General features: G+C 38.7%; 1 protein-coding gene across 2 annotated transcripts in view; it reads left to right on the top strand.

Moving 5' to 3' along the window:
- Positions 1–13,411, top strand: part of MYLK3 (myosin light chain kinase 3) — a 49,486-nt gene that overhangs the window by 1,214 nt on the left and 34,861 nt on the right. The window contains exons 1-2 of one of the 2 annotated variants that reach the window (XM_068955955.1): positions 8,069–8,314; positions 10,550–10,673. In XM_068955955.1, the coding sequence (XP_068812056.1) occupies positions 10,665–10,673 (9 nt within the window). In that variant the 5' untranslated portion in view covers positions 8,069–8,314; positions 10,550–10,664. Of the gene's footprint in view, positions 1–8,068; positions 8,315–10,549; positions 10,674–13,411 lie in introns of those variants that run through there. The other variant, XM_068955956.1, reaches the window with a different exon arrangement.

The following is a 13,411-nucleotide window of genomic DNA, read 5'->3' as shown; positions in this document are numbered from 1 at the left end:
GAAAGTACCCCAGGGAGAGGGTAGTTCTTTGCCAGTGGACCAGGCTGGATCTTGCAAAGCAAGAGACTTTTTCTTCCCACTGATCAGAAACACTGTTCTTTCCTGTATATATGGGACACTGGCATTCTCCAAAAGCTCTGAGCCTATAGCATCTTAAGACATAGGCTTTTTGGGACATGCTTAATGGCTGAACTTGAATGTGTCTTGCACTGTGTGAAGTATCCATCAACAAGATAGTGTTTCATGAGCTCCTTCTTTGTATGTTAGAGATGATCAACGGATAAAACTGGTACATCGTATTGGATTATAGTTCTAAAATGTATTAGATCTCAGTCTACAAAACTGTAAAATAAAGCCAATGACAGCTAAATGGTGATGGAGTAAAATTCTATATATTGTAGAGTATAGCTGTGCCTATCTTTAAAATAACTCTGACTTACCTGGAAATTGCATATTTTCCAAGAAGCAAGAATAAATGTGTAACACTTCAGGAAGTTGTTTATGTAATCTTTTGTGCTCCCCTTTAGTTCCACCGTGTGGGATTTTAGGGCCTACCCTGCCTTTGAATGTCTATGCGGTTCAAACTTGATCTGTTTCACTGCATTTTATAGCCTGAGGCTTCAAGCAGAAAATTCAGCTTGTTCCAGAAAAAGTGAATTAGACCGGAATTTTTCCATTAAATTGAAAGATTAAGTACATTACGATTGCAAAAATACCACTCTAAGAACTCTGTATGTTGACCTATCTGTCTAGATAAACTTGACGTTGTGAACTGAATAGTTCAGGATTGTACTGGAGAACTGCCTATTTAGAAACCACTGTTCAGCAAGCTCTTTCTGCCACTGCTGTTCCCTTTTTCTGGAGACCTGTGCTTCCTGTATTTATTTTGCTGTGTAATAGCAGGTCAGAACGCCAAGCAGGTTCCCAGTTCATATGTCGCCTTGAGGTTTTGCTGTGTTTACTCCATTCGGCTGCTAGATGGCAGCCTTATTCTAAGGAAAAGTAATACGTATTCGGGCAGTCTTAGTACTGAGACTAGGAAGAGCACAGTAGTTTTATCTTTCAGCATGCTTTTGCTGCAGTTTCTTTAGAACGTCACTTGCTTGTCTTTAACTTTGGAGCTTAAAAACCTGCTAATGGGTTTTACTTTCTTTCTGCACTGAGAATAAATGGCTGCTTCAGTTATTCTGGGACCTTATCTCTTAAACTCTGGAAATTGGTGACCATGAGTAGTCTGTCGAGACCAAAGAACTCCTAACTTTCAGGTGGCAGTGTAATCAAAAGTGGTTTAGGAAAACTTTTCTGCACCACCTCCAAAAGTCATATATATGAGAGAATTTTCTGAAGTTACTTACAAGGGTCTTGCTAGTTTTTGTGTTATTTTCACTCTAGTACCGTTACAATTGATTAAAGAACTTGAAAATGAGACGGGAGAAGGGGAATCTCTTGTGGGTTAACATCACCCTGTGGCTAGTGGTAGGATTTACAATGAGGGAGACTAGAGTTCTGAGAGATTTGCTTCAGTTGAGGCCCAGGTTTCAACTAAGGCCTTTGGGGTGGTTTTAATTAGGATTTCCTGTTTTTTTTTTTTTTTTTTTTAATCTGAAACTAAGATTCATGTAGGCAGCTAGCAGCCCTATGTCCTTTCCTCTTATCTTGGAATGTCCTGTCAAGGATGCTTCGTTTCTTATGGCATAACAGGACATAGTGCTTGCTTTTTTTCCATTAAGGTACTTATAAGCTGTGATAAATAGTGCTTGCTTTTTTTCCGTTAGGGTACTTATAACCTGTGATAAATAGTGTAACCAGAGAGCGCTCTTAAACCAAAGTACTATTTAGTGTTAAGTCTTTTTGAATTGCTGTTTTTCAGAACAGAATTCCTCTATATGCATGAACCCATGCAGGTTTTCCTGGGGTTTCTCTTTTCTTTTCTTTTCTTTTCTTTTTTTTTTTTTAAATATCTGGGTATATCTATGTGAGTTTTGTTTGAATTGGGAATGTATTTTTGAATAAACTCTTCTGATAGTCTCTACATCCAATGGCTTTGTTGGCACTGTGGAATGGTCTTGGGGAGCATGAACTAGACTCCTGTCAGGAGAAACTGATCTAGATGTGTTGCAACTGCTAGTGGTTGCTTAATTTACAGGACCAGGCTGAGTAAGCATGGTATACTGCTGCCTCTACCTCTAGTAGTTGTTGGGCTCTCAGCACCAGCTGTTTTACTCTACAAGTCTCCTAATGCACCTCACTTCTTACTGAAAATATAGCAGAACAAATGTTAATGGAGTTAATCAACACTTTCAGATGAGTCTAAAAGCAATTTATTCTTATAAGTAATATTAATGATACCATCAATATTCTTTTAAGTAGGCATCCTAGTATTTTATTTCACCATGAATGATGGCAGATCTTCTAGCAAATCTAACTGTAGCGTTTTAAGATGTTGCCCCCCCACCCCCCAAGTTATCTGCCCCAATTACTTGTCCCATATCCTTTCTGGAGGCTGTTACTCTGGTAGCAGTGGTGGTAGGGCAACTCTAATACTAAGTAGTAATAGTAAGTTGTCTTCCCTTTGGGCTGTCACTTTCACTTACTAGTAGTTACAGGATTCTAACAGGCTGGCTGCCTCAAGGCTTGACTGACTAAGCCTTCTTTCTGTGGACTAGAAGGAGATCAATTTTGCTGCCTTATTATATTTTTACACTGTTTGTACGTTTTTCTTCTGTGTTTAGTTAAAACCTAGTTTTTCATTGATCAGACAATGCTGTATTTTCAGTAGCTATTTTATTTTGAATTGATAATGAACGGAAACAGTCTCTAAAATAATGCACTGAAAAGTGTGGGGGGTTTTTTCATGCTGTATAAATAAAAAGGTTTATTTATAGCTGCTGGCTGTTGAACTAGATGTAGAATCTAAGTGAAAAGCAAGAAATTGATTAGGCAGGAGGCAATGAACACTGATAAATCCATATATTTCTTCTTGTTCCAGAAGAAACCTAAACCTGCTTTCACCTAAACTGTTCTATTTCAAGCTCAAAACATGGTGCTCATGAATCATTTGGAGGTATCCCCCAAGAAAAAGTTGAGTACTGCAAGGTGCTTTTCCTGGTAGTTCTTAGCTTTGTACATAAAACTTGAACTGCATCTTTTACTTATAAAAGCTACTTCATTGCCTTTAGTATCCTCCTATGCAGTTATTTTTCTCTGTTGTAGCTTACTTACTCTTCGATTCCATCATTAGGAAATAAGAAATACTATTTTTACTCCTGGACAGTGTTGACGATCCTAAACACAGGGAGTGTTCCAGCTAGTATGAGCACAAACATTAATAGTGTGGCAACTTTCCAAGGTCCAATTGTTTTTGTTCTGTGTTGGAATGAACAGCTTTTGAATATTTTATTAAAAATATTTTGCTAATAAAGAAAAATCTTCAGACTGAGATCTGGGTTGCTTTATTTGGAGAAGCTGTTGAGTAGAATGTTTGTGTGTGTGTGCCCATGTGCACCTATGAGGATGTATAATTATTAGCTGCATGGTTGTGTCTGCTATGTAAATGGCCTGGGTCCCAGCTCCTGAACTGAAAAACAGGAGAGAACTGTTTCATCTCAGGTCACTGAGGAAGAGGTGAATCAGGAGTTCTAGCTTTCAGTAAAAGGAATTAATGATATTGTGTCCCAGCATTGATTTTTTTTTTTTTTAATTTTTTACTTGCACTGCATGGTAGTCTGTAACGTATTTGAAAATGATGTTTATTGATGGAGTGTACTTTTCTGACAAACTAATTAAAATGTCTGATGTAAAAGATTAATTGTTTACTTAAAAGATTAAGTAATGATGTCTGCTAAAGAGATGTAGTTTATTCACAGCATAGTTCATGAATCTTTAGATCTAGTATTGCCATGACGTGCACAAGAGGTGCACTAGGTATTTGATCTGTTGTGTAAGTACACTGAGCGTCATAAAGGCAATGCAGGTTTTGTCTTGAACATAAGACAAATAAGGCATGAGTGTAAAACTGTTGAAAGGAACTGCTGTTCACTTTTGCATCACTCTGTCAGCTGAGGAATTCATTAAAACTATTAAATGTAGACGTGTAATCTTCTTGAATGAAGTTGGAAATACAGGGCTCTGTTTATTTGTTTATTTTTTAATACTCGCTATGGGACCTCTCTTACTATCTCTCAGTAGACTGAGGATGAAGGTATAATTTTTTTCTCTATAGCTTTCTGAAACAGGCAAGGAAGGATGCTAGTTACTTCCTGTCATCTTGAAAGAGTAACAAATCTTGCTGTTTTATAAGACAAATCTTTTTCTAACAAATGGAATTAATGTATTAACTTATGAGATACTCTAGGATATTAATTGGTGTTTGTCAAGTCTTGGGCAGGTTGGTGCCTTCAATTCAATTTTGGAGAGATGGTACTGAAAGTAATTACTGCTTGTATTTTCGAACAGCTTAACTACATCTTATCCAAACTGATACTAACCTTGCAAAATGTTCAATGAACTTTTTGCTTAGTTTTGTATCTCTGCTTTCTCTCTGATTAGCAAGAACCATTCAAGTGATAGCACTTTATTCAGAGCCTGATCCTGTAGTTTTATTCTCTAATGTTGGGGGGGGGGGGGAAAAACTTTAAATGATGCAAGTAGACACCCCTACCAAAGTAAACAGACAAATCAATTTTCAGGTTTGAGATTGAACATTGAAACTTACTCTTAGGACTTTTTTATAATGGCAGGTCTTGATATGCAATGAAAGGTTTCCAGGAAGATACTTACAAAACAAACTTTTTATTTAACTGAATGTTCAAAATGTTGTGAAGTTTTTACAACTCTTAGAGGAGTGTTTTGAAAATAGTATTGCAAAGCAAGAATGGGCTGAATGAAAATTGAGAATCCTAATTGAGATAAATATGAATAGCTCCATTATGAAGAATGGTCAATAGTTGTACTGATATGGAAGAAGTGCGTCCCACAGGGTTCAGGACTGCTCAGAAATCTAGTCACTTGGTGTTTTTGTCTTTCATTGTTGCTCACACTTGTTTTACAAAGATCTAAGCAAATCCCTTCCAAAATATTTGGCTTGCATTTCTTGGCACTGACCAAATTCTGAGCTTGGCAACTTGTATGATGTTGCTTACAACATTCACAATGCTATCTACTGGCATGCAGTTACTTAGCAACAGTGAAGCTCACGTTTACGTACAGCTCATGCGTGTGCAGCTAAATGTAGCTCTGGGGGGAAAAAAGGATAAAGGAGTTCAGAGTTTGGAACAGGAAACATCTTAATGCTTTATACTGTTCAGCAGTTTTGATTTTGAGACATGGCAATTGTATGTAGGAAAACATATCTAGTAAAATGTTTTTCTAATTCTTTATTGGATTGTTAAAATGTGTTAGGAGAGCTTGAGAACGAAACAAGCAGAACCCTGCACCCACCAAGTATAAAAATATCAAAAATAAAAGACAGCAAGTGGAAAAGAACAGGGGACACGTTCTATTTTGAATGCCTAGGTTTTAAAACCATTCCTGGGAAACAAAAGGATTGAATTACTTAAACCTGAGGGATCCAGGAAGGTCACAAATATGATATTTAGGTATTTTTTGAGACCAGCAGTTGGGTTGGGGTATAAGATTGTTTCTGAGATGAAGCTGTCATTTGACAGTGCTTGTCAATTTACTGCCACTTCCTTTTTTGATGATCAAACTGTAATATTTTTAGGGATTTTTGACAGCTTGTGCCCTTTATAACTGCAGTGATTTTCAAAGGCATGCTTGAAAAGGCCACTGAGAGACTGCTGCTGTATGATGGTTACTGAAACATTAATGAGGGTCTTAATTTCTGGGGCTTCAAGGCATACAGTTCTCATTTATTAGCATTATAACTGCAATGGAGCTTTCTAAAATAGCAAATGAAGGAGGGTAGTTGGGACTCACTCTGCTGGGATGAGGAGGAGGCAGGGACCGGAGTGATTGGGCAGGAAAGCTGTGCGTTGGAAGGACCAGGGCATGGAATGGGAAGGGAAAAAAACACCAAGTTAAGAACAAGGAGGGCAGTGAAGAGAAACGTCTGTACGGATAATGGAGAGGATCAGCCTGGAAATTATGGGAGAGGAGAGGTTAAGGTAGACTGAGCTGGAGAATGGAAAAGGGCAGAATAACAAGGTGAGACACATTGAGATCTTAATTAGTATGTCATCAGAGAGAAAGTAGTGCATGTGTGTTTGATCTCTGGAAGGAAGATGTGAAGAGGCAGAGGGGAGTTTGGAGAACAAGGGGGAGGTGACTAGAGAGGTGCTCCATTTGTAGGAGAGGAGGGTGAATTTGAGGAAATACGCTCTCTGGATTGAGTAGCTCCTCTTTACCTAAAAATTAGGTGGTTTGAGCAAGGAATCCAAAGGCTCTTTTTCTCCTGTATTGCTGTGGCTTCCCCATCCGTATGTTAGGTTGTGAGTTCGCTGGCCTTTTCTTCTGGTTACAGGCTACTGGGAAACTGTTTCAGACATGATGTGGAAGATGAACAAGATCCTCCACCACCAGAAGTGGGACTGGAAATGTTCATCCTTGTTTTCCACAGCTGATTCAAAGCAAGGAAACATCTTGCAAGGAAGCTTTCCAAGGACTAGAATGAAGCCAGTTAGTGACATGTTTTTTTTTTTTTTTCCTCTTATATGAGCGTCCAGCAATCCAGATAGCCAAAGTTAAAATACATCTGAAATAAGCACCTCTGAATTTCAAACTCAGAAGTGAAGGATCTAATAAATCTAACTTGATAAGTATGTTCCACTCATCTTGGTGCTGTGCGTGTACTTTATGGATTATTCACAGAAATGATGCGTTTTCTAGTTAACGGACTGTTTAAATTAGAGGAAGCAATCGTCAACTGTGCTGTATGGCTCAGAGCTGGCAAGAGAGTAGAAGGGGATGGTGTCAATTGAATGACTCCTGATAAAGTACAGAATACTTCACATACTGTGGGAGCTTGATAAAATCTCTCATCCACTACAAGTGACAGCCGAATCATCCCATCTTACTTTTTGCAGGGAACACGCTTGGTCTGCGCTTCTCACTACTGTCAGGTTTTTTTAAGGGAAAGTGGGGGAAGATATCAAAATCTTTGGGTTTCAGGTTTTCACAAAAGGTGACTTCTCAATGTTTTGCAGCATTTTCAATTAGGAACTAGCAAGCTGCTGAACAGTAAATTTGTATTAGAACACATCCTTTGGAAAGGGGAGCAAGGTCAAATCAAAACAGCTTATCCTCTTTTTTGCTCTATGTTCTTGTACTCGCGGAGACTAGAAGGGTGCAGGGGCTGTCTGCCTCAGCATCTTAAAGTTGTTTGTTGCTGCCTTTAGGGTTCCCCCATGGACCAAGGCTCTGTGCTGTACAAAAGTGCAGGATTCCGGCTTCCCAAACCTTGTCCTTCATCCTTACAGAGAAGACTTGAATCTGTTCTCCTTTGGACCTTCTTTATGACAATTAAAGCAGAGTTTGCTATATAATCTGGTGTGCTGTGAATGCAAAATTATCTGCCCTGTGTTTATCAGGAGATAAGGTAGATACTAAGTCACTTTGTCTCTTTTAATCTATTTTAATAGCTTGCAAACTTGTAGCTATTTCTGAAGCATTTGCTAGGTGAGTTGGCTTTCCTGAGTTTATTCAGCTGCAGACATTGTGTTCACCCGCTTTGGCAGTCTGAACAAAAGCAGAATAATGAAAGAATGAAAAAACTGCTGACACTTGTACTTGTGTTAGTGCTTTACAGGCAGGAATCGTTGTTGTGCAAATCTTTGTGGACTAACGAAGTTAAAGCAGAGCTGAATCTAGCCCAAGAGATATTATCCTTTTAAACAAAAGCAGCCTGCCTAAAGCTGTCACGGCTGGTGTTTTCATTCTGAAACAATGAGAGTGAATGCTGCAGGTTTAAAAATGGAATATAATTTACGAGGCTCCTGGCTTTGGGGGTGAGCCCTTGTGCAAATAGGATTTAAAGTATAAAATGAATATTAATGAGGTGGGGGAGGCTTTCAGATCTGGCCTTTAATACTAATCCATCGTGAGTGGAGCAGCTCTAGAAATGTGCTGACACTGGCACACAGACAACCAGGAATTGCTTGCTCTTAGATGCCTCATCAGTCAAAGTCTTCACAAATTTCTGAATACTAGTTCTGACCAGATACTGAAGGGGACTTGAACAGAAACATTTCTGGTATCTGTACTCTGCCTGCTGTTTCTGTTTGCATTTCTCTGGGAACAGTCCTGTATGCTGCCATTCTGTTCTAGCTTGTTGCATGGATGGAAGCGTAATGAAAGGGTAAGTTGGTGGCAGAGTTTGGAAATCCCTTTTAGAAGGGAACTCTGAACCTTCAGTTAAAGATTTTGGGCATGGCGTGGTGTGTTAAGCTGGGCACAGCACCATAGTTAATTGCCTGCCCTTGCTTATTAATAATAGCTCAGTATCTCTTAAGTGCGTAAAAGAAACGTGCCAAGGGACTAAAACTTTCACTTATTTATTTTCAGGAAAGAAGATACTTTGTACTTAACTACGATGTTAACAGAAAGTTTCAGCTAAGGAATACTGTTTAGGTTATAAGTTCCTTGAAAAGGTGCGTGAGGAGCGACGAGCATCTCCCTGATTCAGAGCCTGATCCTGGGAGATGAGAGAGGCCCCTTCTAAAATGCTGAGCCCCCTCATTTTACATTGTCTTTACTGCCGGAATTGAAATTACAAAATATCTGACAGTAGCTGGCCGGAGAAGTTAGTAATACTTAATAGCCTCTTAAACATTACCTTTTTGTCTTTTGTTGGTCTTCACTCTGCATGCACTGAGCGAGCTGTAAAACATCTTTCAAAGAAGAGTTTTGGAGTTTGAGCATAACAGATTTAAAGCGTGATCTTAAGAGTTAAAGTACTAACCTTGATCTTGATTTAATTTGCTGAGCATTATTTGCATTATTTTGGGAACAACTTTGCATTTATTATATAAGTAAATAGTGTCTGGCAGCATCTACAAAGTCTATACTAGAATGCCTATATTGAAACCGAGCACTTTCCTTGTCTCTAGCCCTTAAAATTTGGTCCTTTGCTCTAAAATACTGTCTTTCCTTGCATGTAAAATCCACTAGCTTTTTCGGTAGTAGTGAAGCAAATGTGTGTGTCCATTGCCTGTTTTCTATCTACAGTAATACATGTCATTTTGTGAAAGTGGGCTTTTTGTTGTGGACTGCTGTTTCTTTGTTGCTTTTAGTACCCTTCTGAAAGCACAATCCAGAAACTGCACTGTAAGATCTGAAAGGAGGGTGGGGGAGAAAAAAGCTCCAAACTTTCTTTTTTCCAAAAGCAAACCAGTGAAGCTCATCACCATAATAATTATATTCTTAGTAATTAATAAAAATACTAGAGGAAGGTATTGTTTTACACTACAGTTCTGTATTTAGAACTGCTAATGGAAGGTTAGGGGCTGAGCATTGCTTGTTCCAGACTGCTTGCCAAATATCCTAAAGGATTCCTTGTCATGCAAGCTCTCCCCCTTGGCATGGTGCTTACGTGCCTCTGCTGCCACATTAAGTAATATCATCTCTTTGTGAAATCCAGAGTAACAACACAATTATTTGTACCTATTGGAAGAAGTCATAAATGTATTAAAAATGCTATTTTTTCTTCAGTGTAGGGATCTCCTGACTTGTAAATTAAGCTCTACTTCTTTTGAATAGCTACAGTATTCATTGTTTCCTTGAGATCTGGGATGGGGGCCTGGGTAATGCAATCGACTGCATCTTAACCCAAGGCAGTTAGCTTGAGGCCACATTCAAGTGTGTGATGCCTATGTAGATAGCTTCATTTCCCATTGGGAGTGATAGGATAATAATCCATGTGTACGCAAGGAATAACGCTGAAAGTACTACTGTAAAGCCTGTAACCGTATTGCCACGTCCAGGCAAAATGGCTCAGCAGCCGTCTTGCTGCTTACTGCCAAGAAGACCGTGTTTTTCCTGCACCACTGTATGGAGCCTAGGTGATGTGTCTTAAACTTGTTAGGTGGTTTTGACCTAGAATTTTTGGTTTCATTCTGGCTTTAAAAAGGGGAATCATAATAATAGATTCTAAAGCTCTGCAACTATCATGGGAATTAAGAGGAGTTCAACTCAGTCTTACAGGTGAAGCCAAGTCATGGAGATCAAGTTACAATTTGCACAGGAGTCTGGCTGTAGAGACGGAGCTCAAATCTACTGAGGTTCAAGGCCAGTGTTTCAGCCAGCCTCAGGCTGCTTATGTCTCATACCAGGATGTTAAGACTACTAACCTTTTGGTAGAAAGACTGTACCCCTGTGAGCTGCAGTCAAATCATCCTATACCGCAGGCAACCTCTGGTCTTTTCATTTGTTTATTGAATGACCTGAAAAACATGCCTTGCCAGGCAGGAAGAAATGTTTCCAGCACAACAAGCATCGCCATCTCATCCCTGACCTTTGTCATATGAGAATTCCTCACCTACCCTAATTCATTGATTTTTGTCTGTACTCACTTTTTTTTTCTTTTTTTAAACAGCGTATTGGTTATCTTGCTACACAAACCCAAGTGGAAACAAAGCACTTTCTTTTGCTGTGAGAAGGGTAGCTGGATCTATACCCTCACTGCCGGGCCTGACATCTCTTAGATCGTGATGATAAAGGTACAGTATCTTATCACCATTGCGTGCTTGTTTGTTTTAGGAGAGAATTGATGTACACTCATACCATGGTAAAACACACTTAGATTTTTGGTTTAATCAGTGAAGACATGACCCATGCTAAGCCCCAATTTTTCTGTCTGTCTGCATAAGAGCCATTTGTCCGTAGTGAGTGGCTGTCATTTTATGTACCTTTGCCTGTTGTGATTCAGGTCAGTGGGAGCTTACTTGTAGCGTGCTCCTCATAGGAATAGTCAAAGCAAGCTAATTCTACCGCAGCTTACTGAAATGTGGGAAATGAAGCTACAGCACAGAAGACGACTGAAATTAGATTTGCTGCTGCTTCTCCAGAACTTATTTCCTGTCTCAGATCATCCAACATCTTGGTATCTATTGTCTTTTTTAATTTGTACTCTGCCTATGTATCTTATGCACTTATGTAATCTTATAGCAAAGAACTCAGTATAAACAGTTATGTTTTACACAAGGCAAAATAAATAAGAATTCATTAGCTGAAGAGCTAATGCTTGAGGAGGGATATTTGGTGCATTATAGCTACTTATTAATCTAACATCTGTGTGTAGAAAAAATGTAAAAGGAGATTCTCTATCTAGGAGCTTACAAATGTGCCCACATGGACTCCATAACTACATACATTTGCGTGAGCACTTTGGTTTGGCTGTAAGGTATTTTACAGACTGCAGTGAATGGCTTTGTGTGCGTGATATCAAACTGTAGAAACTCTCCTTGTAGGGATATATATGTATGTGGAGTCCGATGGAGGATGAACATTTTATCTTTCTTTTGTCTGTTCCTTTGTTCCTTCTGTTCTTGTTACTGCCTAAAAACTTGAAATGAAACGTTCACATGTATAATCATGTTCTTGGGTTAAAGCAAATACTCTGCTGCGTTAATAAGTGTCAGTGAACAAAGAGAACAGCATTAGGATAAATGACAGTCCTGTTTAAAGTGTTTGGCTGAAATGAACATGCACTCAAAAGCAAAGTTAAATTGGGCAAAAATGAACTAAGAAACATAGAAATGCAAAGAAGGGACTGTTTAGTGACTTGAAGAGATTTGACTGTCATCTTCCATTAGGTTGTTTCCGTGCCTTACAGTAGCTGTTATCAGTAATTCAGGAAGTGAGCTGCTGGGATACAGATAGAACCTAGTACTACTGATTAGGAAGTGAAATGATTGAAATGCCTGGTGTAGTGTCAGATAAGATGAAATGCCTAGTTTATCACACAAGCAGAATTCTAGCAAGATTCAGTGAGGCTGTGCAGCTTTATTCAGTAAAAGGCTTCAGGCTACCTGACTGACCAACATACAAGACAAACAAGATGGGAACTCTGTATCAAGAATCTTCCCTGCACAGATCCCTTCGTTTGAGTATGGGAGGATTTTGTGTTTCTGATTACATAAAGAGATTTACGGTAAGGGAATCATTTTTAGTGAATGTTTTATTATAAGCCTATTTTGAAAGTAAAACTTTTCAGGATGGAGCAGTATTGGTTTCTATGTCTGTTGTAAAGCACTATGTATTTTTGAAGTTTTTGGTCAAGTTGTGCAGTCTGTTTGCAAAACACCTGATGTCCAGGAGGTGCTTCTGAAATGATGAGCACAGACTTCTCCTTTGTATATGAGTTTATTATTCTTGGAATATAAGTTTGAACCTGTGAGGTTCAAACTAATATTTGTTGGGTAGGGTGTTAGAGTGCCGTCCAAATTACTTGGAGGTCAGCTGTTACAGCTTTTTACTTTAGATGTCATATACGTGTAGGAGTTTTAAGATAGTGAAACTGCTCTGGAGTCCTAAAGATTTGTGAGGGAGGAAAAAAAGCAAACAAAAAAAACAAAAAAAACCAGCCACAGCATAAAGCAAAAGGTAACTTTATCAGATAAAAGATTGACTATTGCTAGTGTGTTTTCTCCCTAGGACTTTGCTAATAAATCTTAAATAGTGACAGTCCTGTTTGTGAGAACTGACCAATTTGTGTCTACCTCAGCTGCGATGATTTTCCTCCGGTGTTTTCAATAAGATCACCATCAGGCTCACGTGGAAGCAATTTCATGAGCCAAATTCTGTATCTGCCTATTTGGCCTGCAGTAAAAGCAGTGCAATCAACTTGAACACTCTGTGCTGAATATCTCAAATATGTACTATATGGTAGTACTTAAAAGCTCTGAGATCGGAACCCTGTTGTGCAAGGCTCTGAGAGAATGAAGTGAAAGCAAGTCTGTCTCCAAAAGCTTACCACCTGTCGACAGAACACAAACTGCTAGAAGAGAGAGGCAGAGAGGCATCACTGGTGGAACAGAGAATAGGGATCTGATTTTCCACTATTGTAAGCTATCCATCGAACCACACTGTTTCAGTGCTATTTGTGGAGTTGTTTCAGTTGCTATAGTGGAAAGAAGTCTGGGGAAACAATTTTCTTCAATTTTTTTGCATATTTATCTCTACTTTAAGTTGCTGAAATGACTGTTACCATCCAGACAGAAGCAGAAAACAAGTGTAAGCAAACTTAAAAAGAATGCAAAATATATATATCATAATGTTCAAGGAGTATAATACCTCAATAATGGCTCTAATGGGCTTCTGTAAAGAGTTTATATCTGCAGTTATGTTAGTTCCATAAATAGCTAATGGAGTAAGTGCACTAAATCAATAGCAGTTATTATAAAAGATGAAATTTGGCCCAGGTGAATAAAATAACAAAATTTCCACTGATTTCAGT

Source organism: Struthio camelus, chromosome 10 (assembly GCF_040807025.1).
Source record: "Struthio camelus isolate bStrCam1 chromosome 10, bStrCam1.hap1, whole genome shotgun sequence".
NCBI lineage: Eukaryota > Metazoa > Chordata > Aves > Struthioniformes > Struthionidae > Struthio > Struthio camelus.
Note: the sequence above shows the minus strand (reverse complement) of the source record. Positions and strands in the feature narration are given on the sequence as shown.